The 26,561-nt window shown below is 37.0% G+C and overlaps 1 protein-coding gene across 2 annotated transcripts in view; it reads right to left on the bottom strand.

The window, feature by feature from the left end:
* The window catches only part of LOC140717123 (protein phosphatase 1 regulatory subunit 12A-like), a 233,481-nt gene that overhangs the window by 87,032 nt on the left and 119,888 nt on the right, over positions 1-26,561 (bottom strand). For both annotated transcript variants that reach the window (XM_073030374.1, XM_073030375.1), the window contains exons 4-12: positions 25,986-26,145; positions 24,480-24,624; positions 20,893-20,967; positions 17,847-17,926; positions 15,347-15,501; positions 12,969-13,084; positions 7,622-7,834; positions 6,597-6,691; positions 5,446-5,592 (exon numbers count right to left, since the gene is read on the bottom strand). In XM_073030374.1, coding sequence (XP_072886475.1) covers positions 5,446-5,592; positions 6,597-6,691; positions 7,622-7,834; positions 12,969-13,084; positions 15,347-15,501; positions 17,847-17,926; positions 20,893-20,967; positions 24,480-24,624; positions 25,986-26,145 — 1,186 coding nt within the window. The remainder of the gene's footprint in view (positions 1-5,445; positions 5,593-6,596; positions 6,692-7,621; positions 7,835-12,968; positions 13,085-15,346; positions 15,502-17,846; positions 17,927-20,892; positions 20,968-24,479; positions 24,625-25,985; positions 26,146-26,561) is intronic.

Genomic DNA, 26,561 nt, shown 5'->3' with positions numbered 1-26,561 from the left:
CTTATCCTCCCTGAAAAGTGCCTTTGCAGGATCATAAAGAACCAGCAAATAGACCCTGCTCGCCAGACATTTTCATTCGTTTCTCAAGTGTAATTTCATAACTTTATTATTCAAAGCTGAAAAATAGAATCTAAAACTGGAATGAGACAGCTCTCATAGAACGTGTTTCTTCTCATTTATAGATAAGTTCAAAAAACAATATAAAAAATACCTCATCACATACGGCTGTATTTTGCTTTCAAGGTCAGCTCAAAAAGTTAGAATTATGGAAAGGATCACAACAAGTGCCGTGACCAACATTCCTCCCTCAATCTACTTCACGACAGACTGCAATCACTCAGCATGGCATCAATAATGGACAGACCCTTGTTTTGTTAGATAGTTCAGAGCTTGCAAATGAAAAGTGCATAAATGATACTGCTCTACAGGAAGTGATATCACTGCCAACTTCTGTCATTCTTGTTTAACCTGAAACCCATGCCCTATTAAAGCCAGCATATCACTGCATTTTCCATTAACTGTTTCAAACAGCTTAGCACATTGCTGCAGTTGCATTAAGCTGGACACATCTTCTATTTTTGACCTGAATGCACACCATTCATAATTTTAACAATTTAAGAACTTGAAAGCAACATGGTGGATAAATTTAAATGGAACAAAGTCTGTTCATTTAAAAACAAAACTAAGTAATAATTTGAACAAGCAGGACTTCCCTTCACAAATCTAACACAACTGAATCTGAGAATAAACATTATCATGGTCCCGCAAGTTAAATGTGCAAGAGCAAGTTCAAAAGAAAATGGCATGTTTCTGATATACTTCCAATAGAAATCAAACCAAAATTACTTTTCTTCACAAAGCCCAAGCAAGCATAGAAATTGACACTGAAATCCCCATTTACTAGTGTGAAAAACAGATTTAGATTTGTGACTATCAAAATACTTTGGATTCAAGTGCCTACTTCATGGGCATACCAGGATAAGAATATCAAGTGCACACTTTTTTTTTAAAAGTTCTGCTTTCTACAGTCAGAGGCTGTTACTGCTGAAAGCATTCGCAATTGATCAAGCTGGCACTAGCCTTATCTGAATAAGATTAGTGGAGGGGCATCAGCAAAGCCTTTTATAGCAGCAACACTTAACTGCGCACTTGCGTCATTAACAGAACAAATGAATGATATTCTAGTCCTTGCTAGTTCCCAATCTTCAGATAGACATGTAGATGAAAGAACATCAGTATCCAAAAGAATTTAAGCACAAATTTAACGTAAACCTTCATCGATGCAATCTGCAGCTCATTTTTCAAGTAACCATTTCAAAGAACAATTATGTTACACCAAACAAGAACATGTGTTTAACAATAGGAAATGAGTCTGTGCTGTTGAAGTAATTTTTTTTCAAGATATACTGGAAGAAAACTCTGGAAAAATTAAGTGGGGCATTGAAACTAGCATATGGGTATCTCAAAGGAGACACTACTGAGCTAAAAAAAACTTATCTTGGTCCAAGACAGTCCTTAACCCTCACAATTGCAGCACCTCAAGGCACTGCAGTAAGTGTCACTGCCTCACTGGACCGGGAATCCAAATTAGGTCCTGACCTTAAGTGCTGCTTATGTGGAGTTTGTACCTTTTTCCTGAGATCTCATGGGATTCTCTACCTCCCTCCCACCTGTCGATGATGTGCAGACTGGCAGAGCAATAAACTACATAACCTCTTGTGTAGATCTGCAGCAATGGTCGATGTGGTGGTGGGTCAAAGGAACCGTTTTCATGCTGAAAGCTGTGATGCTAAATTACTGGCAAATTTGAAGCTACAATTCAAAGTATTTGTGAACTATAGAATCAATTTTTTTATATTGATCACTATGAGGAATTCTGGCAATGATGTTGTTCATAAATAAAACTAAGATCAGGAATTTCAAAAAACATTCCAGACAGGACAATTTACTTAGAGCCTTCATTATTTTCAGTAATGTGCACTCTTTTTTCAACTAGGTGCTAATAATGCTGACACAAGTTGCAATTGCTTACGTCAATTTCCCATTGGACCTGACTATACCACGAAATGAGTGCAACTACTACAAAACAGCAAGACAAGTGAATGGATATAAATGGATGTTCTCTCTCCAATTTCTAGGCCAATTGCTTCAATTACTGATTATTGGGTTAGAGGTAGGGCATCTCTTCCCTGCTCTTTAAAATAGAAAAGACAGGACTTTTGTTTAATACTTAAGTCTGAAAAAAACAGCACCTCTAATAGTGCAGCATTCCCTAAATACTGCACTGAGCAGTTGGACTAGATGAACTTGCAGCCTTCTGAGTCGGTGGTCCCAACTTTGTCCAAGATGACTGCAAGCTGTGATTGAGTTAAAGAAAAGAAGTCCAAATCTGTATTAACCTTGGGATATCTATTGATATTATCTGAATGTTATCAATTCCCTTTCCAAATAGTACAGTTCTATCATGTTAGTTTTCTGACCCTATAGAGCTAACCTGTAAAGGTACACAATCATTTTCATTGTGCTTCTTAAACTACAGTGAAGGGCAGATTATATTAAACACATGATCTTTTCTGAAGATACTCAGGTCAGGCAGAGGGAAACTGAGTTTGTGTTGCAGGTAGTCATTAGAACTAGGGAAAGTGAGAAATATAACAAGTTTTAAGTTGCAGAGAAATGGGTGAGGGGTGAAGAGAAAAATCGTCTGTGATAGAATGAATGACACAGCTCGCTAGAGTGTTGTCTGAAAGAGATGGTTAAGGGCACTAACTACTGTAACCCTAGGGTGCATCCATTTAGCAGATATTAAATGAAATCAAAAATCAAAATAAAGAGTTAAAATAAAATAAAGGGAGTGTGAAATACAAGTTTGAATTTTTAAATTCAGCATTTAGTCCACCAAAATGCCTAGTCTTAAGAGAAAGTAATACTCAATGTTCAAGCGTTAAAATAATGGACCTTTATTGTACCACCCACTTTAGTATCCTCTCCCAAACTTACTGACCATGATCTGTACAGGCACATCCAAATATTAAACAACAAAGCTCCCAACACCAATCCCTGTGGCATTACACCAGTCTCAGTCCTTCAGTGTGAGAAACAACCTTATAAGTCCAAGTAGCTACCACTCTGGATCCCATGCAATCTAAAGCTGTACAATAGAACTTACTGGGCTCCAAGTACAGCCTGCTTACCTACTATGAATAAAATTTGCTTTAAAAGGAGTGACAGCAAGTCTGTGTATTTTAATCGTACACCTCACTGACCTTTGGAGTAACCCACATTTCACTGGCAAAAATGGAACACACCAAATGGTTAAAATACCACTTAGGCTCATTGATGAAGGCTCTCACTCACACCCCACGTTTTAAGACTTATAAAAATAATTCACCTATCTAACTTAATATTTAGCTCTTCAACAAAACACCAATTAGTGCAAGTGATGAGCATTTAAACCCAAAATATCAAAGGATTTTTCAGTGATTCAAAAACCACTCAGAGGGTTGAGAGAGTGTGGATCGAGCTGCCAGCAAAGTAGTGCACGCGAGCTTGATTTCAACATTGAAGAGAAGTTTGAATAGGTACGTGGGTGGCAGGAGTATGGAGGGCTCTAGTCCAGGTGCAAGAGGTTCAGCATCGACTAGATGGGCCAAAGGGACTGTTTTTGTCCTGTTTTCTATGACTATGACATGAATACACACAAGTGTCAGCTAATATTACAGAAGTCCCTATCACTTAGAATTTTTTTTTTTACAAAAAATCTGTTGCAGGAACTCATCAGGTCATCTACCACCTCACCATTCACAACCTCTTTACAACACTTGCCATCTTACCTTTACAATGTTAGTTTTAGTGTAGGGTCTCAACCTAAAATGTCAACTTTCCTTTTGTCTATGCTGATGCTGCCTGACCAGCTGAGTTCCTCCAATGGCTTGTTTTTTGTACTCCACATATCAGCATCTGCAATCTCAGGTCTCCATTTTACAATAGAACAAACTGAGAACAGATGACAGAGGAAAAAAATTCAAATTGTGCAAGTTTTTATTTAAATATGCTGAGGAAGACTTCTGTTGCTTTCATTGTCAAGGTTAAACTATAACTAACTGCTAAAATCTTACAGGGGCCCGATTCAGATTTTAAATCATGTTAGTTCTATTAGTCTTATGATCTCAGCTATTATAAGCACACACTAACACACTGCATGGGAACACCAGGGTAAGATCTGAGAAAATTAAACTGAAGGAAATTAAGAAGCTATTCCAAAAAAGAACATCCTTTTGAATTTGTTTTTGACCTCATAAATATTAAAATACAGGTATCAGAAAACATCCTTCATATTAGTCTTGCCTACCCTGGTAGATGATTAATGTGGAATCACAACTACTTAAGGTGAAAGAGCAAGAGAAAGATCATGGCATTTCACTTGGGTTGCTGACCAACAGCCAAAGTTAAATGTTGCTATACTAGCAGCTGAAATAACTGGATTGACAGGAATGATAGAAAACTGTTTAAATCTTTTCTTCTATCAAGTGAGGCACTGGTAACAATTGATATACAAAAGAAATAAACTGTACAATTTATTAACTTGATTTCACTTGTTTCTTACTTTCCTGTCCTCACCTTTCCATTACCAAACATTCACTCTTCCTAAGCCATCCAAAATCCTCAACACCCAGAGCTTACAATTCTTACATACAGTTCTCTTTTTGGTCACACCCCACCTCAAGAACCATTTGTTCCCTTGCTGAGAAGTTTAGAACACACACACACACACACACACACCTGACATAAGTTAGAAAGTAAGCTTGATAGAATTTCCCTTCCCTATTGTTGACCATACCACAGCTTGTGCTTTGAAGTCAGCTGAGTTGATTAGTTTAAACGCTTGGGCAAAATTCCTGGCCTCTTGGAGGTAAGAGAGCATAAAATACTTCCAGATATTTCAGAAAATAACAAATTATTAAAGCATCAATCATTATTGGAAAAATGCTGAACAGACTGACTCCCTCATGAGTATCAACTTCACAAACAAAAATTTGTTACCAAATTTTTTTCCCAATAATGCCTTTCTTCAGAACAGTCACAGCAACTTGGAATGCTACTCAGAAATGTTGTAATTATTATTCCTAAGTGAAGTGTAAGTAATAAAGTGGACTTTGTCAAAATTATTTCTGAGCTTGTTCTGAAATCAATGTTATTAGAGTACAAAAAGACCATCAATTCACGAAGAACCCAGAGAAAAAAAAGAATAACTGTTACATAAAATCTCAGCCACTTTCACTCAATATATTTGGCAAAAACAAGTATTAAAATATCCAAGATGTAAAACTGATCAACTGAATTGTGTGGATTCATAATTTTAAGAAAGTAACAGATGCTTAAAAATAGTCTTTGTATAACATGCTGTATTAATCTGCATATACGTAAAATAATGTCCTTGCTCACCTCCGCTGATACAAAGGCATTGTGTTAGCAGTTGGTACATTTACAGACATGCCACCTTCACTTCTCACGTGATTTGCATCTTTTAAGTCATCCCTCCATGATCGCCTCGTATAGGAGCCACTACGTACCAGACTAGCTGCAGATTCCCTTTGAATGGAATAAAGTGATCCAGCTTAAGTTGCAATGTGTATCCAACACCATTCATTGGTAAATAAAACTGGACAATATAATAGTAGCATATGCGTGGCACTTCTCAAAAACTTTAAAGCGGTTTCGTCTCTTCCTAAAAAAAAAACTTTAAAATGTTCAAAAAAAGTCCATTGATAACCAACCATAAAAACTGCCATGTACAAATTACACTCTCAAACTACAAGCGATGCTAGTACCTTAAGTGAAAGCCTTCTAATCTTAGAAGATACAATTAAAAAATAGGGAAATAAATCAAGCCACTCCCTTTATTTGCAGCAAACTCTTGGAGCCTAGCTATAGAGGTAACCTAGACCATATCAGCTGAGATTGTAAACATATTCAAGTACAGTTCTGGGTCAGGTTATTACCATGCTAATCAAGCTCAGGAATTTATCCAGGTCAGGATGATTTTTTCACTATTGTCGTATTATTCTTGATCAATAGTAAAGTATCACAGCATAGCAAGTCTTTACATTCTACATTTTTGCAAATGTTTTTGGTCAGATTGAATCAACTATGAAAACCACTCCAAATATACAAGCTGGGATCAGATTTGGCCAAATCGAGTGCAGATCGGGCTTTTAATTTTATATTCTAGCAGAATTTGAGCTCAATTACTAAAAACAGTCCTTTTTTCCTGCCCCTTCCCACTGGAAGAAGATCAAAAGCCTGACAGCAGATGTCCTAAGGGTCACTGATAGCTTCAACCTTATTGTTAAGATTCCTGAACTGAACCTCTAAGCTGAAAGATAAATTCTTGGTTCCCCCAATTCATCTCTTGGTGACCCTTGCACTTGTCTGCCTGCACTGTATTCTGCATTGTTTTCCTTTTTACTACCTCAATGTACTTAAATAATAGAATGATCTGTCTGGATGACATTGAAACAGAAGTTTTTCCACTATATCTTAGCACACGTGACAATAACAAACCAATACCAACAACTAAAATACTAAAAACTTACCTATTTTCCTTTTCTTCAATGTCCGATGTGCTATGCAATCTTCTGCTTGGGATGGTTGGTGAAACATATACAAGTCTAGTTTTAGTATCTTTGTCCTGAATAATATAAACAAGTGATTTGAAGTTAACAACCCAAAGTTGGCTATATGCCTTTAGTGCATTAGTAGCTCCTGTTCACTGCAATGTGAGAATTCATCTGTCATGCACAAATAAAATAAACTCCCATATAACAAGTCTTTGTATATTTTAAAGTCATCTTGCAATACCTCATGAAGCACAGAGGAATTCTTCAGCTTGCATCCAGAGACAGAAGCAGCTACCCCAGTTCATTTTCTGGTTCAGATGCCAAAACTGATATTGATAGAATTCCAAAGTGGGATTTCAAGATGTGTCTAGTTCATCTCCCAAAGGAATGTTAGAGATTGGTATAATTAGATACAAGTCTGAATGCCACTTGCAAAATTTCCCAAAACACAGGAACAGTGCTTGGTGCAAATGACATTCAAACTACTGTTGTTAAACAGCAATCATCCTTGCATTCACTACTCATTTATGTTATAGTCATGGTGGACTTGGGGCAGGCCAGTTCTAAGGAAACATTAAACGTAAATTGATTAAAGTCACTGAATATTCAGTGTGTATACTTGGCCTCATGCAATGGGAATACTAAAAATACAGCACCAGAATATTTTTGGGATTGGAAAATGAATGAGTTGAAAAGCAAAACTTGAGAGCAATTTCCAAAGTCTACGTAATAATGATATTTCATGCCCAATTCCAGCTTGGACATATTCAAAATCATGTACGAATGTCATATTGAAGGTTATTTCTGATTTCTCAATAAACCAATGTCCATCTGTTGAGATCTTAATGTAATCTTAAAATCAATATTACAGAAGAAACTGACAAATAATAGCCATCTGAAAATGTAACATCCAAATACAGTACAACTTTACAGTTTTCAATAAAGAAACAATTCCTTAATCATCTTGCAATAAAAATCAGAATAGATTATAAAAAATGCACCTTTTCCTGGTTAGCAAATATGGTTGAAAGCCGGGGACTTGAAGCTGACCGGATTATTCCAAATGAGTCCTTTTCTTTCAATGCTTGAGAACTGCTGATTTCGGTCAGTGCATCATGGCTCCCAGTTTTCCTCAACCCCAATCTCCAGGAAGCTGGAGATTCATCCTTTCCTTCTTCATCTTTGGTAGCAGACTTAATGAAAGGGCTAATGATCTGTAAGATAAACACTAGTTACAGAAAGTTGACATTTTAAAATAAAAACACAAAACTAGCAATTCATGGTTAACTTTGCTCTTGAATTTTACTTTTCATAATCTTTTTACCATATGCAGGATATACTGAAATATCTTAAATCATTAAAATGTCACAAGTAGCCAATTTCAATAAATTTTGTAACAACTGAAAAATTCTAAAATATCCAAATTCTTCAAATGATATATCAGGGTCATAAAGCACTTATTTCCATCTCAGGTGTTCCTACCAAGGACAAACAAAGGATGAGATTTTGGGATACTCGGAGACACAATAAAATAGATTTAGTTCAAGGGTTCCCTTAAAAGGAAAGTCTTGCCTGACAAATCTGTTGAATTCTCTGATGAAATAACAGGCAAGATAGGCAAAGGATGTCACTTCCTTGAATTTTTAAGAAGGCCTTTGACAAGGTGCAACACGAAGCTGCTGAACAAAATAAGAGCTGATATTACAGAAAAGATGCTAGCATGGGCAGATTGTTAAAGGCAAACATTAGGAACAAAGAAGCCCTATTCTGGTTAGCAGTTGATGACTTGTGGTGTTCTACAGGAGGGGGTTGTGGTTGGTGTTAGGTCCACTAATTTTTATGTTATATGTTGATGATTTATATGATGGAATTGATGGCTTTGTGGCCAAGTTTGAGAGTGATACAAAGATAGATGAAGGCACAGGTAGCACTGAGGAAGCAGGGATTCTGCAGAAGGTCTTGGACAGATTCAGAGAATAGGCAAAGAAGTTGCAGATGGAATACAATGTAGGGAAATGGATGGCCACATACTTTGGTAGAAGAAATAAAAAGGTGTAGACTTTTCTTTAAAAATGTAATCAAATTAAGAAATCAGAGATGCAAAGGGACTTGGATTCCCTAGAGGTTAACTTGCAGGTTGTGTCAGTAGTAAGCAAGCAAGTGCAATGTTAGCATTCATTTTTAAATGACTAGAAAATAAAAGTAAGGATATAATGAAGTTTTACAAGGTATTGGTCTTTCTACATTTGGAGTATTGAGAGTAGTTTTGGGCTCTATATCTAAGAAAGGATGTGCTGACATTGGGAAAGGCCTAAAGGTGGTTTATGAGAATGATCATGGGAAGGAAAGGGTTAACACGTGAGGAGAATTTAATGGCTCTAAGCCTTTACTTGCTAGAGTTTAGAAGAATTTTTTTTGGGGGGGGCAGCTATCACTGAAATTTAATGAATATTGAAAGGCCCAGATAGAGGGATGTAGAGAGGATGTTTCTAATAGTGCGACTGTCTAAGACCTGAGGGCAGAGCCTCAGAAGAGAAGGCTATCCCTTTGGAAAAGAGTTGTGGAGGAACTTCTTTAGCAAGAAAGTAATAAATCTGTGGAATTCATTGCCACAGACACTTTGGAGGCCGTCATTCAGTAGACAGAGCAGAGATTGACAAGTCCTTGATTAGTAAAAGGGTGTCAAAGGTTACAGGGAGAAGGCAGGAGAATGATGATAAGAACCAAATTATATCAGCCATAATCAAATAGTAGAGCAGTTTCAATAGGTATAGTGCCCTATGTTAACACCGTTTCTATGTCTTATGGCCTAATTAAAAATTTAACATCTTGGGCATTAGAAGAGCTTTAAGTTCATTCGGTTTTTTTAGTTCTGTCAGCATGGTGCTCTCAAATTCCTACATAACCCAACCTAAATACAATATGTTCTAACTCCGTTTCACAGATACACATTTAATTGAATTCACCCTACTTGGATTATTTATGGCAATGTAACAATTGTTTCCAAACTCCCACAATTTATGCACTGCCTTAACATTTTTCCCCTAAAACAAACTATTCACCAATAGTTGATTGCATGTGACTTCACTTTGTTCTGAACCAATGTCCATCAGGAATGGCTAAAAATAACAATTTGTAAATTTGCAATAAAATCTGAATTCAATTAAGGAGGAATAAATGAGACAGCAAGGTGCCAAGTTATTGAGGACCTGAACCACAATCATTTTGTCAAGTTAGTTTAAATTTCATTATAGGATTCACAAAGAGGCTTTGAAGATGAATTTTCAGGACACCAGTGATGATCATTTTCTTAACTGCAGGCAATAAACTGGGGAGATCCACTCGAGGTTACAATGTGGCTGAAGAGGCCAATTTTGGATGCAGAGACTCGGCTGATGAGGCAAGTAGGTTATAAGAGTGGTACATTACTTTTACCATTCCAAATCTCCATTCCACTGAACGGCCCAACAGAATTGCTGAGTTGGTTAGTTGTACTTTCTCAAGGAAGCCTTGAGATTATTTAAGCACGTTTCTATCCTGGTAATTTCCTCCTATGCAGGAGGTTAGAATAGAATACTGTTTTACAAGTCTGATGTTGGACAAGAGCAAAATGTGCTATTAGAAATACCAGACTGCAATTCGAGCCTCTAATGCTAGAGATACTGGTGTAGGAGACATTCATTCACTTGTCCTATTAACAGGTCATGAGATTTTCGAGAACCTTTGTGGCATCTCGCCAGTGTTTTGATGTGCCTATTTTGACTGCTTGTCTATTTTGTTTACTAATGGTTGACTTTAACTATAAAACATTCTTCTGCTCCAAGGGGCAGCTCTTTGAAAAATCAATAAATTGGAAACAGGCATACCCAGGAGAATTTGGACACTGGACATTTGAGAATCTAGCGTAAATATTGTCCACTATAGCTGAAACTCAGTTGCCTTTAGTTTAAAAGAGGGAAGAGTTTTTAAAAATAATTTTCAAGACAAGCAAAAGGAAACACTACTGAGATGGCAGTTTTAAGCAAGAAGATAATCACATAAAAGCTCTTTTGGCAAAACAATAAAGAACCCCATATAACTATTTTTGAAAGCTAAAAATAATTTAATTTCTTTTGACATTCCAGTACAAACCCCAAAATGTAAGACGCCAACTTATTTTGGCTACAGTGAACTACTGAGACTGACAGCATATGGAAATTGTATTAATATTCAGTGGTGCTAAAAAGTTTGTGAACCCTGTAGAATTTTCTCTATTTCTACATAAATATAACCTTAAATGTCATCAGATCTGCACAGAAGTCTTAAAATTAGATAAAGAAAACCCAATTGAATAAATAACACAAGAAAGAATTACACTTGTTCTTTTATTTGAGTAAAGTGATCCAATATTATAAACATTTGTTGGAAAAAGTATGTGAACCTCTGGGTAATGCCTTCTACAAAAGCTTTTTGGAGTCAGGTGCTCCAATCAATGAGATGAGATTAGAGGTATGGGTTTTTAAAGAGGTGCCCTGCCTACAAAACAGACACATAAAGTCAGGTTACTGACGGAGCCTGCTCTTCTTGAGAAAGATCTGTTTATGTGCACCATGCCTCGATCAAAACAACTATCAGAAGACCTTAGGAAAAAAATTACAGAGATGCATAAAGCTGGAGAAGGCTACAAAAGCATTTCTAAAGACCAGAGTGTTCATCAGTCCACAGCAAGAGAAATTGTCTACAAATAGAGGAAATTCAATAGTGTTGCTAATCTCCCTAGAGATTAGTGGGCATCCTGCAAAGATCACACCAAAAGCGCAACATGCAAAGTTGAAGGATGTGAAAAAGTACCCAAGGGTAAAAGTAAAAGACCTGCAGAAATCTCCAGAACTTGAAGTCTCTGACCATGAGTCCACTATAAGAAGAACACTGACTAAGAATGGTGTTCATGGAAACCACTCTCCAAAAGGAAAGACACTGCTGCATGTCTCAATTTTGCAAAAGACCACTTAGATGTTCTACAACAATTCTACAACAATGTTCTGTGGACACGAGATAAAAGTTGAACTTTTGGCAGAAATACACATTGCTATATATTTGGAGGAAAAAAGGCACTGTAGACCAACACCAAAGATTCATCCCAGCTGTGAAGCATGGTGGAAGGAGCATCATGACTTGGGGCTGCTTTGCTGCTTCAGGGCCTGGACAACTTGCAACCGTTGAGGAAACAATTAATTCAAAATAGACATTTTCCAGGAGAATGTCAGGGTAGCAGCTCATCACCTGAAGCTTAATAGAGGTTGGATAATGCAGCAAGACAATGATCCAAAAGACAAGAGTAAATCAACAACAGAAAGGTTTTAAGTAGTAACTTTGTATTTTGGAATGGCCAAGTCAAAGTCCTGATCTTAATCCGACAGAAATGTGTGGAAGGACCTGAAGCAAGCAGCTCATGCAAGGAAGCCCACCAACATCCCAGAATTGAAGATTGTAAGGAGGAATGACCTAAAATTCCTCTAAGCTGATGTGCAGGATTGATCGATCAACAGTTACCAGAAACGTTTGGTTGAGGTTACTGCTGTACAAGGGCGGGGGTCACATCAGTTACTGAAAGCAAAGGTTGACATACTTTTTCCAACAAATACATGTAATATTGGATCATTTGTCTCAATAAATGAAAAAGATTTTTTTGTGTTATTTATTTAATTGGGCTCTCTAATTAGTTTTAGGACTTATGTGAAGATCTGATCACATTTTAAGTCATATTTATGCAGAAATAGAGAAAATTCCACAGGGTTCACAAACTTCCTAGCACCACTGTATGGTCATAATCACATTTGGATTTTTGTTTAGTGGAATTAAATGTAATTCTTCACACATAAAATGCTGGTGGAACACAGCAGGCCAGGCAGCATCTATAAAGAGAAGCACTGTTGACGTTTCGGGCGGAGACCCTTCATCCTGACGATAGGTCTCGGCCCGAAACGTTCACAGTACTTCTCCTTATAGATGCTGCCTGACCTGCTGTGTTCCACCAGCAATTTGTGTGTGTTGTTTGAATTTCCAGCATCTGCAGATTTCCTCGTGTTTGTAATTCTTCACTTCTGATTATCTCTTCAAATACATTCAAATCCAACGATAATTCATTCCACACAATGAACTTATGCCCCATCTTCTCCTTAACAAAAATTGTCTTTTTTACTTGGATGAATATTCTTCACTTTCAATCTTTCTTCAGCTCATATACAACTCAAGCCTACCTCATGCATAGACTAATCTTTTTTAATGCTTTGCTTCATGTCAAATTATTCCCCCTATTTTACAAACTACAGTACCAGAGGAGGAAAAGGCACCAGGACTGCAGTTTACCTTTCTTGTGGTAATGGTAGCTGTGTATCGAGTGGACTGCCCTGTCGTGGATAGGTGAGAGACACTGCTATTCAATTTGCTGTTTATATTGTTTTTGATAGAAGACTTTGATTTATCTGTACAAAAAAATAATTTACATTAGTTTGAAAATAGTCAACTTTGAGAAATCTTGTATTTAAATTTTGCAAATGTGAATGATATCAACATTTTTAAAAAATCAGAACTTTACAATCAGCACATTCCTTTCTGGAATGAATGACAAATTGGAAGCTTCATGAAACTGGTTCTTGGATCAACAAAGTTGTTTAAACACAAAGGTTGAATATTACATAGAATTCGAAATATTTGTCCTGAAGCAGGTTGAATTATTAACATTTACTGAGTTTCTGATCCTATCCATCTTCAATATAACATATTACAACTCACAGTACTACACACTCGCTCAAAGGCTGCCAATAACCAAGCATCCATCAATGTTAGATTATTTTCAATGTACTTCTGCTGTCTCCAATTCTTCAACTCGTTTAAAACCCTCCTTCCCAAATCAAGTAGCCATTTGCTAAAGTAACAAGAACTGGTCTGACACAGAATAAGGGGGCAGTTTGCTTGTTGCGATTATTGCCTCTTTCAACTGACAGCAAAGTTTCCCAAGAAGATACATGACACTGAACTACTACAACTAATGTTTTTTTTGTAAAGCCTTGCACATAAAATCATAGAAGCACCCTTCAAAAAGCAATATTCTCCAGGGTGAGAGAACACTTTTCTCTTCAATCGATAGCTGTTGAAATACTGGTAGAGCTGTATTAAGAAAAAAATCACAAGTTTTAAAATAATTCTCACTCAAAACAATAGCACATCTTTTTGTTCAGAAATTATGAGCAGAATACAGTTAATGTGTAACAACAGTTGCCCTGATGAGTTGATACAAGATAAAGGAATTAATGAAATTAGGGCTCCAAATGCAAACTTCTAAGTCTTATTTGACTACCTGAATTTTGGATGGAAGAGGAGGAAGCTGGAGCAGATTTGATCTACTTATGATAACCACACTCTGTAATGATAAAATCATTCATTGCTTCAAAAATAAATTTCTTATCATGTCATCACTGACATTTAGTTGTCTAACTAATCAAACACTGGTGATTGCCATCAGTCAGCCTTTGTATCACGATTCAGATGATCAAATGCATAAAGATTGAGATAATGTTTAAAAAAAACACCAAGAAATAATATAGGTTATTACACCGTTTCAAAAGATCCAAATACTCCTACTCAAATTTAAGAAAACAATCAACTACCTAGGTTTGTTATTCAAATTAAAAGATCAATGGAGTGTCACTAACCAGAGTCTGAAGAAATGTAACTAACTGTAAATTATTTATTCTATACACCATACTTGAAATATGTAATTTGTAATTTCAATATTTATACTTAAGAATCTTGTCATCTGGAAATTAAATAATTAACATTATCCAATGCAAGTACAATCATAATTTATGGGATATATCTATATTTAAGAAAGCTTGATAACCTCTACATAGATCACAAATATAACATGTGTTTGAAAGTATTATTGATAAACTAGCTTGTAGTTTAGCTGTAATCACATGCTCATTAATAAGTTTGAATAGTTTGGCTGATGATTGAGATATGTTTTGATAAAATGAGCATTACACGTTGCTCAAAAGCCAATCACAGGAATAGTGCAGGTAGAAATATTGCCCTGACCCTGAGCTCAAAGATGCCAGCACAAAGCAATGTTATAGTTTGCAATTCAATAACAATTTTATCTAACTCTGAAAGACAATCAAGTTGATTGCTAAATTGAAATATTATATATTGAACTACTAAATTTTCTCCATGTAAACTAGTGGCAAGTTTTGAGACAACCACACAAATCCCATGCATGGAATCCTAGCTCCACTGGTGACTTCTTGCTGCATGCCATGACTGTAGAAAACTGATTTATACTAAGAATCTGTCCAGATCCTACACTAGGTGCAGGGATTTAAGGAAAGAATATTTTGTTATTTGTGTTTAATTTCTTTTTATATCATTTACATTTTAATACTTTCACTGGAAAAATATTTCTCGTATTTTTCATTTTTAAACAGTGAAAAAATTGATAAATTTGACATACTCCGTAAAATTATTTTTCACAGAGCAGTTAACTGAAATAAATTTTATTTTCAGCTACAATTTGATCTATTATAACAAATAAATAATCATATACAATATAAATTGTACAAGTTGCCATTAAGCAAGCCCTCATGCAAGTCCAGCAAAGAGACAACCAAATTAACATGGAGTTTGAAGCAAATTTTAAAATTTAATGTTTTTCCACTAGTTAGAATTTCATCAATAGTTCAGTTTACCTGCATCTATTTCTGATTCAGAATCAGAGGCATCATCTTCTTCCTCAGAACTGGAGCTACTAGATTCGTCCTTTTTACTCTCCTCATCAACTTTCTCTCCTTCAAGTGATTTACGTTTAGCTTCCTTTTCTTCCACAGAAAGTAGACCATCTTTACTGCAACAATAATGAAAATTTCCTTTTCTGTTCAGATTACTGTAAATGATTGACCATATCACTACTAGATTAACAAGTTTAACAGTATTTTAGCATACAATTAGTTTTAAAGTCTGGATCCTGTAAAAACTGAGCTCCATCGTGGGAGGGCAACAGATCACATTAACACCCCTTTGAAACAACAAATTCAAATGAGCAGAACAATGGATCCAGTCAATGCTTTGGCTTCTTAGCTAGTATTCTGAAGCCACTCACTTGTAATGCATTCCCTTGTAATCATCTTAATTAAATGGTCTAATGTCACTGTGGTGAATCTGTGAAATAAATTGCTACAGACAGCTGTAGAGGTCTAGTCATTCGGTATATGTAAAACACAGACTGATAGGTTCTTGATTAGTAAGTGTGTCGAAGGTTAAGGGTAGAAGGCAGGAGAAAGGGTTTGAGAGGGATAATAAATCAGCTACAATCAAATAGCAGAGCAGACTCAATGGGCTGAATGGCCTAATTCTACTCAAATATCTAATGATCTTTTAAGTAAAAGCCCAGAGAGAAAAAGACAACAAACATTGATCAATGTAGTTATAGGTAAATAAGCAATAGACTTAAAACAAAATCCAGAACAATCAGATTCCAGATCAGCCTCTGCGAGGAAAAATATAATCAAACGAGCAATTAAGACCCACAATTAACCACAGCACAGGCACCATGTCAATACTATGCCTTCGATTTATAAACACTTCCAAGAAATCAAGCACCTTCTTGCAGGTTGCTTAACTGAAGAAACCTTTAGATCTGGATATTGTATTCAATTTTAACTGAGCCAAACCTCGCAGAAACAAGCAGGGTATTTTGCATAATAGAAAACACACACTCTCCGATTCAGGAACAGCTTCTTCCCCTCTGTCATCCAATTCCTAAATGGACGTTAATCCTTGAACACTACCTTACTTTTTCATATTTCTGTTTATTGCATGATTTTTAACCTATTCAATATACGATACTGCAATTGATTTACTTGTTTATTTATTTGTTATTATTATTTTTCCTTCTATGTTATATATTGCATTGAACCGCCACTGCTAAGTTAACAAATTTCATGTCACATGTCGGTGATAATAAACCCGATTCTGATAGTACAAGCAGAAGGGCTATAGAAGTATTCAGTGAATTTTGCAAAGGTGTTAAAATTTCTCCAATAGATTTCAAGAAAACACTGTTTGAGAATATGTACTATGGTTGATTGTGTCAAGAGATGCACAAGCTGCATTGCTATGCCATTGCTTTGTCAGCTGTCTCATCAGTCTCACCCATACATAAACCTCACAGATCTAAAAACTGTGCAGAACTTCTTTGATGTCTAATTCCTGCTGCGACTGACCACCAGAGAGCAATTAGCATCACTTAAATTATAGGTTTCTGGTGACTTTCCTACAAGGATTTCCAGAATAAGAAATCTGTCACACAGCTAAATATCAAATTACAATGGAACATTACTGAGTTTTATGAGACACTGTTCTCAATTGGATACAACTTCATTGAAACTCTTCAACCTTTTTATATTAAGTGGCATGGGAACACGTACATCAACAACCTCAATCTATGGAATATAATCTTGTGGTCAGGAGTGTGGCAAGGAAAACTGAGAGGCCCGAACCATTTTACAGACTTGGGCCTCATTTGAACACCTCTGGCCAGTCACAACTATCAAATAAGCATCACTTGAGCAAGTCAATAGTTGGAAAATAAACAAAGTGATCCAATCAAAATTACAAAGCATGGAAACAGACCAATTAGATGGTCTAATTAGAATAGACCAGATTAGATTAGATCAGATCAGAATGTAGATACGAAGAAGAGAGTTATGCAATTATAGAAAGGTGAAATAAAAGACTTGAGAACTGGGTTGAGGATGTCCACCTTGGCCCAGCAAGGAAGAGATCCAAAAAGGAATGCTAGCAATTACACAAGGAGAGCACTTGATATCTCATGCAACCATGGTATGGGGATCTCATCACCAACACCCGCAGATCTGAAGAGTTAAAACATCTCATGATTCTTTGGTTTATTCTACTCAGTAAAAGCAAACTGGCAGACTAATATCAAATTTATCATTAAAATTTTGAAAAGCCTGGTACAAATCCAAGCAACATTTTGATTAATATCTGCTTTCTAAAAAATTCCACCTCCAGGGAAGTAGGTATTACAAAACTTAAAAGAATTCTTCCTAAATTTATAGATATAATGGAACTTTAGTGTTAAATTGATGCAGACTTCCAAAATCTCAAAAGGCAAAAAAATTGTTGCTCACAGAAAATGGAGCAATCATCATTGTTTCAAGTACGTACCTCAAATGTTTGGGTTGCAGTTTGCAATTTACCGTTGATTCAATAAGTGTTGATCTCACAGCTCGTTTCTCAGCACGAAGCTATTAAAAATAAAAATTGCAGTTTGAAGATACATTATGGACCACAAATCAAATCAATTTTAAATTCTAAACAAGCACTGAAAATTAGTTAAGTGCTTATCACACTCCAAGATTGTTTTTGCAGCCAGTGAATAATGCCAAGCAGATATTCATTTCTATCTTAAGGCAAACAGAAAAATTAAATTATTCACATGAACTGGATACTTTTTAACAAATTATTAATATTTTTGGATCGAGGCATTGCTGCTGAGGTCAGTATTTATTGACCAACTTTAATCATTCTTGAAAAGCTGGTGATGAGCTAGCTGCCTTCTAGCATGTGTAGATCACAAACAGCTGTTAGGGATTTAGACCCAGTGATGGTGAAGGAACAGCTAAACATTTCCAAATAGCATGCCAATGGCCTGAAACCCTTGCCCTTTTCAGTGATAGAGATTTTGGGGTTTGGAAGACCAAATACCCTACTTGAATTAGTGTAACACATTTTGTACATGTTACCCACTGCACACTGATGGTGGAGAGAATACATGTTATGGCTAATAGAGCAAGCCCGATTGCCCTGGGGAGTGTTGACCTTCTTGAACATTTCTGGGGCTGAACTCCGAGGCAAGTAGGGGTACGTTATTATACTACCCCTTGTATTTGAAGGAAAGGCTTAGGAGTGTCAGAAAGGAAGTCTGGCCTGTTTTTGTAGCCATGGTGCTTATCTGGCTAGTCAAGTTGAATTTCTAACCAATGGTAGTCACTAGGATGTTAAGTGTGAGTGATTTAGTGAGAGCATTGCAATTAAACATCCAGGATAGATAATGGTGCTTTCTCTTATCCAAGATGGCAATTGTACAAGCAATTTTTGTGCAGACATATCCAAATGTATCGAAGTCTTATTGCACATAGGAGTTCACTTCTGGCCATATGAAAGACGTTTGATAATTTAGAAGATGTTTGGGCCTGGGATACTGCCCTCAGGAACTCCTCCCATGCCTTGATGATTGAACTCTCTATGGAAATAAAGACTTATACATTCAACTGGGCCAATAGAACCCTTAACAGCAGTCAGAATCAAAAGTACTGGATTTCCTCAAGCGTGTCAAGAAAGGCCCATTCAACAGAAAAGTCACATAACTCAAAAAGGAAATTGATGTACAATTTCAGCAGCTTCTTGCTGAAACCTATGGAAAGTGAACTTCCATAGTGAAGAGCTGTGAGTGAAAGATGTGAGAAAAGCACTAAGGAACATGCTGACTGTGCAGCTGAAATAATATTACAGGTATAATTATATTGCCTCTGGTTAAATTGTTGAAAATTCTACTTGTCAGACAGGATTGGATTGGGTCCACTTTGCATATAGTTCATAAAGCAAAAAATTTGTTCTGCAATCCAAACGAAGACTATGACAATCATGCAGAGAGAAAAGTGCTAATTTTTGGTTCAAATGTATATTACACAATAATGGCTTGAATTTTCCAGTTTTTTCAGTAAACCAGAAAAACATCCCAGTAACTAATATTTCACAAATGCTTAGTTTCCTGACCCTAAATCCAATCCCCATACCCACACAAATGCTATTAAAACACATTGTCAACAATGCTAGGAAAGTATAGTTTGTTTGTTTCTTTAAACTGCTGCACATCTTTCAAAATACCACAAAGGACTATCGACTAACCTACATGTCTGTAGGATGCATTGGCTCATGGCATGGCTACCGAATTTCAGAAGACCTACGTGGTGCATCACAGATAACATTTAAAAATTCGGTCTCAACTTACAGAGCAATATAGACAAACTAGCAGAAACTAAATAAAATGAATGAAATAATGAAGGAGAGAAGTGAATTAGTTTCAGCCATGGTATAATTGACTTTGCTGAATCTGGTGACCAAAACCTGTGAGATGTTTCACAAGAAAGCCCTGCAGCATGAGCACTACCACACCCTTCCCTGTTTAACAAGTACTTGCCAGTGGTTTCTGAAAATGATTTGTGATGTGCTGCAACTGTGTGAGACACTACACAATCAAAATCCTGTTGTAGCTGTCAGGACCTTTAACAATGAGAAAAATGGGAGGGATACAGAAATTGATAATATGAAAATTATGCAAGTTTGTAATTCTCTCTCAAGCAACATTGTTTAAAAGTCTCTAAACATTAAGAAGTTCTAGGTGCAAGTGACTGGACACTGATTCTGTAGAGGAGGCTGTTCTGTAAAATGAAATCCACATACCTTGATTTAGGAGAGAGAAGAAGAGATAAAAGGTAGTGTAGCGGTTAGCGCAATGCTATTACAGCTCAGAGCTTTGGAGAACAGAGTTCAATTCCAATGCGATCTGTAAGAAATCTCTGTTTGTCTTCCCCATGGAGTATGTGGCTTTTCCCTGGGTGCTCCGGTTTCCTCCCACAGACCAAAGACATACCGGGTAGATAAAGTGGCCATTTTAAATTGTCCCGTGATTAGGTCTGGGTTAATCGGGGTTGTTGAGGGTTGCTGGGGTGGTGAGGCTTGAAGGGCCCACACTGCGCTATATCGCTAAATAAACAAAGTGCATGACGCTCCCCCCACCACTTGTATCAAACAGTGATAAAGCGTGGTGTTAACTCTGTTTTTAAGGAGACAGATTTTATCATCCAGGATGATACATTATTTAAACATTGCTTATCCAGTATATAGTTTAAATATGGACTTACAGGTACTTGAGCAAGAACGTGAATTTAAAAATCTTACTGGCTAACTGCTTGTGCTGTAGTTTCAATTTAGCTGTCTTTAGTGAATGAAAGTTGATACATCTAATTTAATAAAGAGTAAAAAATTTTGCCATTTACAAAAGCAGTTAAAAAAAATCAAGGAATTAAACAAAAGCACTAGACAATAAGCTATATACATGCAATTCCACACATCAGTCATTTAAGCAATATAATCAAAATGTTACCATTCCAAAGAAATTAATCAAGAAAAATTCAAATAAACTACTTACAATATTCTGCTTTTTCTGCAGCTCCTCTAAATGCTCAAGGATGCTCTCATCAGCCAAGTCGAAAGGAGTCTGTCCCTGCAAATAGGATGCGAACAACTTCACCCAAGGTACCAAATGAGTCCAAAAAAAATTTGAAGAGTTAAAACCTATAATTATGTCTGCAGTTCTCAGGTAGTTCTCAAAGGTGAGGGTGCTATTACAGAGGAAAAAAAGATGCTGAAAAAGAAACATTTCTTTATTGAAAAGGATACCAGTTGGATAAGGCAGCACCTAATGTTCAAGACTACCCTTGTGCCAGGTACATTCTCAGTGTTTCTGGTGCAGTTATTGGTTTCAATAAAAACTACATTTCAGTGGGATAAAGCTTTCTGCCAATTATGAGAAGTCTGCATACATTAGAAAACCCTAACCCTAATGTAGACCTGCTTATAGGTCCCGATCCTAAATGCAGAAGCCATACAGAGCAGCAATGCCATGTAGCAAGATGGACTAATTTCAATAGGCCTGAACCATCCCCAGTCATGAAACAGATAATAAAACTGGCAATCAAGTCCTACAAGGTTTTTGTTCCTATCAAAGCTGTCATTTGGGAGCGTTCAAAATCAATTACATAGAACAGTACAGCACAAGAACATGTTCCTCAGCTTACACTACAGGTATCCAACTCACAAATCCCCTCAAATATTTTTCCCTCTCACCTTAAACCCATGCCTTTTAATACATTTCATTTCCACCCTGGGAAAAGGCACTCACTATCTTCCCTTACTATGCCTCACATAATTCTCTAACTGTACTTCTATCAGGTCACCCTTCAGCCTCTAACAGTCCACAGAAAACAAATCCAGTTTATCCTAACTCTCCTTATTGCCGGATCCAGAATTCCAGGTGACATGCTGGTGAACCTCTCCGGCAGCCTCCCTCTAGTGAGATGACCAAAACTGCACACAATATTCCAAATGTAGCCTGGCCAAATGTTCTTTTATAATTGTATAGCTACAATATAACTTCCCTACCTTTATACACAGGACCCTGATTGATAAAAACAAGCACACTGGTACCCTAACAACTCCTTGAAAGCATTACCACTTTCAAGGAGTGATGGACTTGTACCCAATGAATACAAGATTTACTTTCTTCTGAAAATGCACCTTTTCACACTTCACAATTTAATTTCCATCTGCTATTTCTCTGCACAAATTTCCAACTGATCTACTTGCTGAATCTTTGACGACCTTACTCACACAACTCCACCAATTTTCACATTGCCTGCAAACTTATCAGACCACGGCATTTTTATTCAAACCACTCATGTTACAAAAGTGGACCCAGAGAACCCTAGACAGGAAAACACCCCTCCACTACCCCACAAATTTATATCTAGTTAGCAACTCAATAGGAATTCCAAGTCATCTTCTGCCTATTCTGATGGACCTTAGCAAATCCTTTACTAATGTTAATGTAGGCAACATTCACTGCTATAGCACCAATCATCTTTGTCACCCCCCATCAAAATATTCAAATTTGAAATGAGGATTCCTCCACCTCCCATCCCCCCCCCAACACACACACAAACCCATGATGACTATGCTATAACAAATCCACATTTTTCCCAAATGCAAGTAAATCTATCCCTAAGAATCTTCTCCAATAATTTCCCTACCACTGATTTTAGGCTCTCATGCTCCCTACCCTATAATTGCCCCTCCTAAACAAACTATCTAGTCACTAGTCTCAGGGTTCTCACACATGGCTGCAGATGATATCACGATCTGTGTCCACACCGCAGAAGTCTCTTCCCTTGCCTCCCTAACTAACCTGGGATAGATTCCATCATATTCTGCAGATGGATTTGTCTTAAAGCTTTCAGACTTAAATCAACATACCTGTCCCTGAACTCATCATCCACATCCTTCATGGTAAATACTGATACAAAGTACTCATCATGGACCTTGCGCACTTCCTCTGGCTCCATGTACAAATTCTCTCCTTTATCCTAGAGTGGACCTACCCTTTCACTAGCTTTCCTCCTGCTCCTAATATACGAAAAGATGCCTTGGGATTCACCTTAATTCAACATGCCAAGAAGATTCCATAACTCCACTATGGACTGTCCCAAGACCAGCAGCAAAAGGAGGAGGGTTGGGCCGAGGTCTAGCACCTCCATCCTGCAAAAACCCAGAACTACAGAAATGCCAACAGAAGCTCCAAACACCTCTGCCCTGGGAGAGGAAGAACCTTCAAAGATGGGCTACACCTGGGGTCAACTTGAAAGACTGCTCCAGCACAGAGGACTTTGGCAAGCTGCTGTTGGTGGCCTATTCCTCAGCAGAGCTGATGACTTAGGATTCGCCCAATTCCACTGTCCCTTTTATCCGTCCTATTTCTTTGTTTAAATATATTGAAAAACTAAAATCCACAAATCACAAAAATGTTGAAGTAAACATTAAAAAAAAAGTATCTAATGCTTTCACAGTGTATATGATGAATAAATTATTCTGGGGCTTCCAGCCAGGTACAGGTATCGATTATAACCAATATTTTGATGACAAACTCTGCCATCTTCATCAGGGATGAGATGGAGAAGAAGATGGCAGAGTTTGACATTAAAACGACGGTTATAATCGATACCTACACCCAACTGGAAGTACGAGAAGAGATCATTAAACATGATTAAATTTTAAAGTCAGCCTTTTCCCTCAGAGCCATTTCTGTCTATTAAAATGACAGATTTTTTTTATCCTACAGATGCAGCGCACAACAGGCACTTCCTGCCCACCGACCTGCACTGTCCAATGACCCACTAATTTAACCCCTAGCTTAATCATAGGACCATTTACACTGACTAATTAACCTACTAAACAGTGTATCTCTGGACTGTAGGAGAATACTGGAGCTCCTGGAGGAAACATACGCACACAGTAAGAACATACAAATCTTCTTACGGAGGACGCCAGAATTGAACTCTAATCTCCGATGCCCTGAGCTGTAATAGTGTCAAGCTATGCTACTGTAGCTTGGCTACTACACTTGGCACAGGCTCAGCCAGCAGATAGATCAGGTGGAGTGCTGGGAAACTGGGAAAGTTTGAGCTATGGATTTTGTGCATCATCACAAGCGGGGCCTACCACCAATTAAAGTCAGTGCAGCTAACTCTGCATGGATCGCCAAACTTGTAATGCAGAGTAAATGATCACAGCTCCTAACACATTCTGACCTATTATTATGGCATTCCAATAAAGTTGAAGCAACATAACTTTTTCTCTCCTGCTAAAATGACTGTGACCTCCTTTATTGTTAAGTATGCCCTACAAAAGTTCCCTGAATAGCAAAGGATATCATTCAGTAACTAGACCACCCGGATTCAATCTGTTGTGACACAGAAAAGGAGCCCATCTTCAATATGTCTGATTGGATACATTTAAAAATTGTTTCTCTTTTGCTGGTTTAAGAGTTCAGTATCTGACATGAAATAAATTACATCGTTCTTAATCCATGTCCAAATAAATATTAATGCACATCTTCTGAGATACTACAAATTAAATTTTATAAATTATAACAAACAAAATAGCTTATTAGATGCAACTGACCACTTTGTTAACAGCATCCATATCAGAAAAATTCTCAATGAGGATTCGACAGGCTTCCTCTTTGCACCAGTGAGCAGCAGCATGAAGTGGTGTCCAGCCGTCATTGTCCTTGATGTTTACATCATACCCAGCCTGAATTAGGAGCCTTGAAAAATAAAACCAAAAGAATCAAAATCAATTGCAGATTCTTGTGCCTTCCTCTCCCTTTGCCAAATGTTCTCCATTTTATCTGTTCTGAAAGCAAAACTCTTGGGAATACCTACAAGCAATAACATTTCTTAATGACAGAAATGGGAAGTGCTGTAAACATTAAATCAGGTCAATTTGCATCTGTGAAGACTTAATGTTTCAGAGAGAGCAGTTTATTAGCTTGAACTATTAATCATTGTTTCTCTTCTCATGTTTCTCCATCCACCTCTTTTAAGCATGGTAGCATCAAATTATTCAGTCCTGCTCCATCCCTTAATATAATCCTGGCTGATTCTCTACATTAGTATCATATTCCCACCCTCTGCCCATACTGCTCAATGCCTTTTTCACCAGAAGATTTATCTTCTTAAAGATAGGAAGTGTATAAATAAATCTCATGTCAGTCTCAAATCCATTGTCCTGAAATCTGAGACTATGTCCCTTGTTCTAAACATCCCAGCACTGGGAAACATCCTCATCAGATCCAGCCCATCTTATCCCCAAATTTTGTATGTTTCAACTAAATCCCGTCTCATTTTTCTACGTTCTAGTGAAAACAACTTCAATTGATTTAATCTCTCCATATCTGGCAGCCCTGCACTTTATTCCTTGCACAATTTGCAAGAACCTGAGCACTTCCGTTTTAAAGTGTGGTTACAATGATATTGTGCAAGGAGGCTGGAAATCAGTTTGAATTCCAGGAGGATGTACTGTATGCACTGATGAACAAAGTCATATCCATATCCAAACAGGATTTACATTTCCTTACAGTGGTGCAGAAATAAATTGCAACACATCAAAGACCTTACACATCAAAAGTGACCATTTTACATTTGATTCAGCTATAAATGTCCAACACAATAAAATGAAGGAAAACGTTTAAATGGAGAACATGCTAGCCATATATTTTGTAGAAAATTTGATTTGGACAAAAACAAAACAATTTAGTGGTTAGTTCTGTAATCAGAGACCTCAATGAAATCTTTGCACTCTTCTCCAATGACTTGTTTAGTGAATCTCTCACCTGCAGAGTGAGAGATACTCTAAAGAGGTGGAGTTATGAGGAACTGGATTTACCACCAGTACCTATAGAGGAGAAAGGAGATGCATAGTGACCTGGAGTTCTGATTGCAAACCAATGACCCTTTATGAAAGGATGTGTGTTTATACATTGGACATATGTTGACATGCACAAAATGACACAATTTCCAAGCCAAAACATAGGAAAAGCTGCACATAATTTATCAATAGAAAATGATAAAATATTAACATTAGTAATGTTAATTCAAGGTAATCTGTTATTTCTCAATAACTTACTTTAAAACCTCCAAATAGCCTTTTGCAGCAGCTACATGCAGAGCCGTACCACCTGATTTGGTATTTCTTACATCCTCTATTTTGCCACTATTTAACCACTGCCTGGCATCCTGCAGCATTCTGTGTTCCTCTTCTTTCCTCGCTGCTTCTACATCAATTGCTAGAGAGAAAGAACGCCAAAGTTTGAGTAAAAGTGCTTCACTTTTTAGAGAAAATATAGAGCCATTAAATACTAATCCAAATATAAAGTGCAGCAATTAATAATTCTTCATATTTGGTGCATGACCTATTTGCACTGCATTTATTCTTCAATTAAATATTTCTCTCTTTGCTTCCCAACACACCTTTCCCAATCAAAAGGTTTTACCCTAGCTTTTAAAATCTTGTATCAAGGCACTCTCAAATAACTAACGCAGCAGAAAGCAACAACGCTTCTGTCCTTAATTTGTTTTTGAAAGCGCATTTAGATTACCTGTACTAGCATATAATGAAAATTGTTAATTGTAAATAACTAAACTGATGTGTTAGCAATCAGCTATCAGAGCAATTGGACACAATCATTTGTCCAACGTATAA

This window comes from Hemitrygon akajei, chromosome 27 (genome assembly GCF_048418815.1).
Source record: "Hemitrygon akajei chromosome 27, sHemAka1.3, whole genome shotgun sequence".
Classification (NCBI taxonomy): domain Eukaryota; kingdom Metazoa; phylum Chordata; class Chondrichthyes; order Myliobatiformes; family Dasyatidae; genus Hemitrygon; species Hemitrygon akajei.
This window is presented reverse-complemented; position numbering and strand designations above follow the sequence as displayed.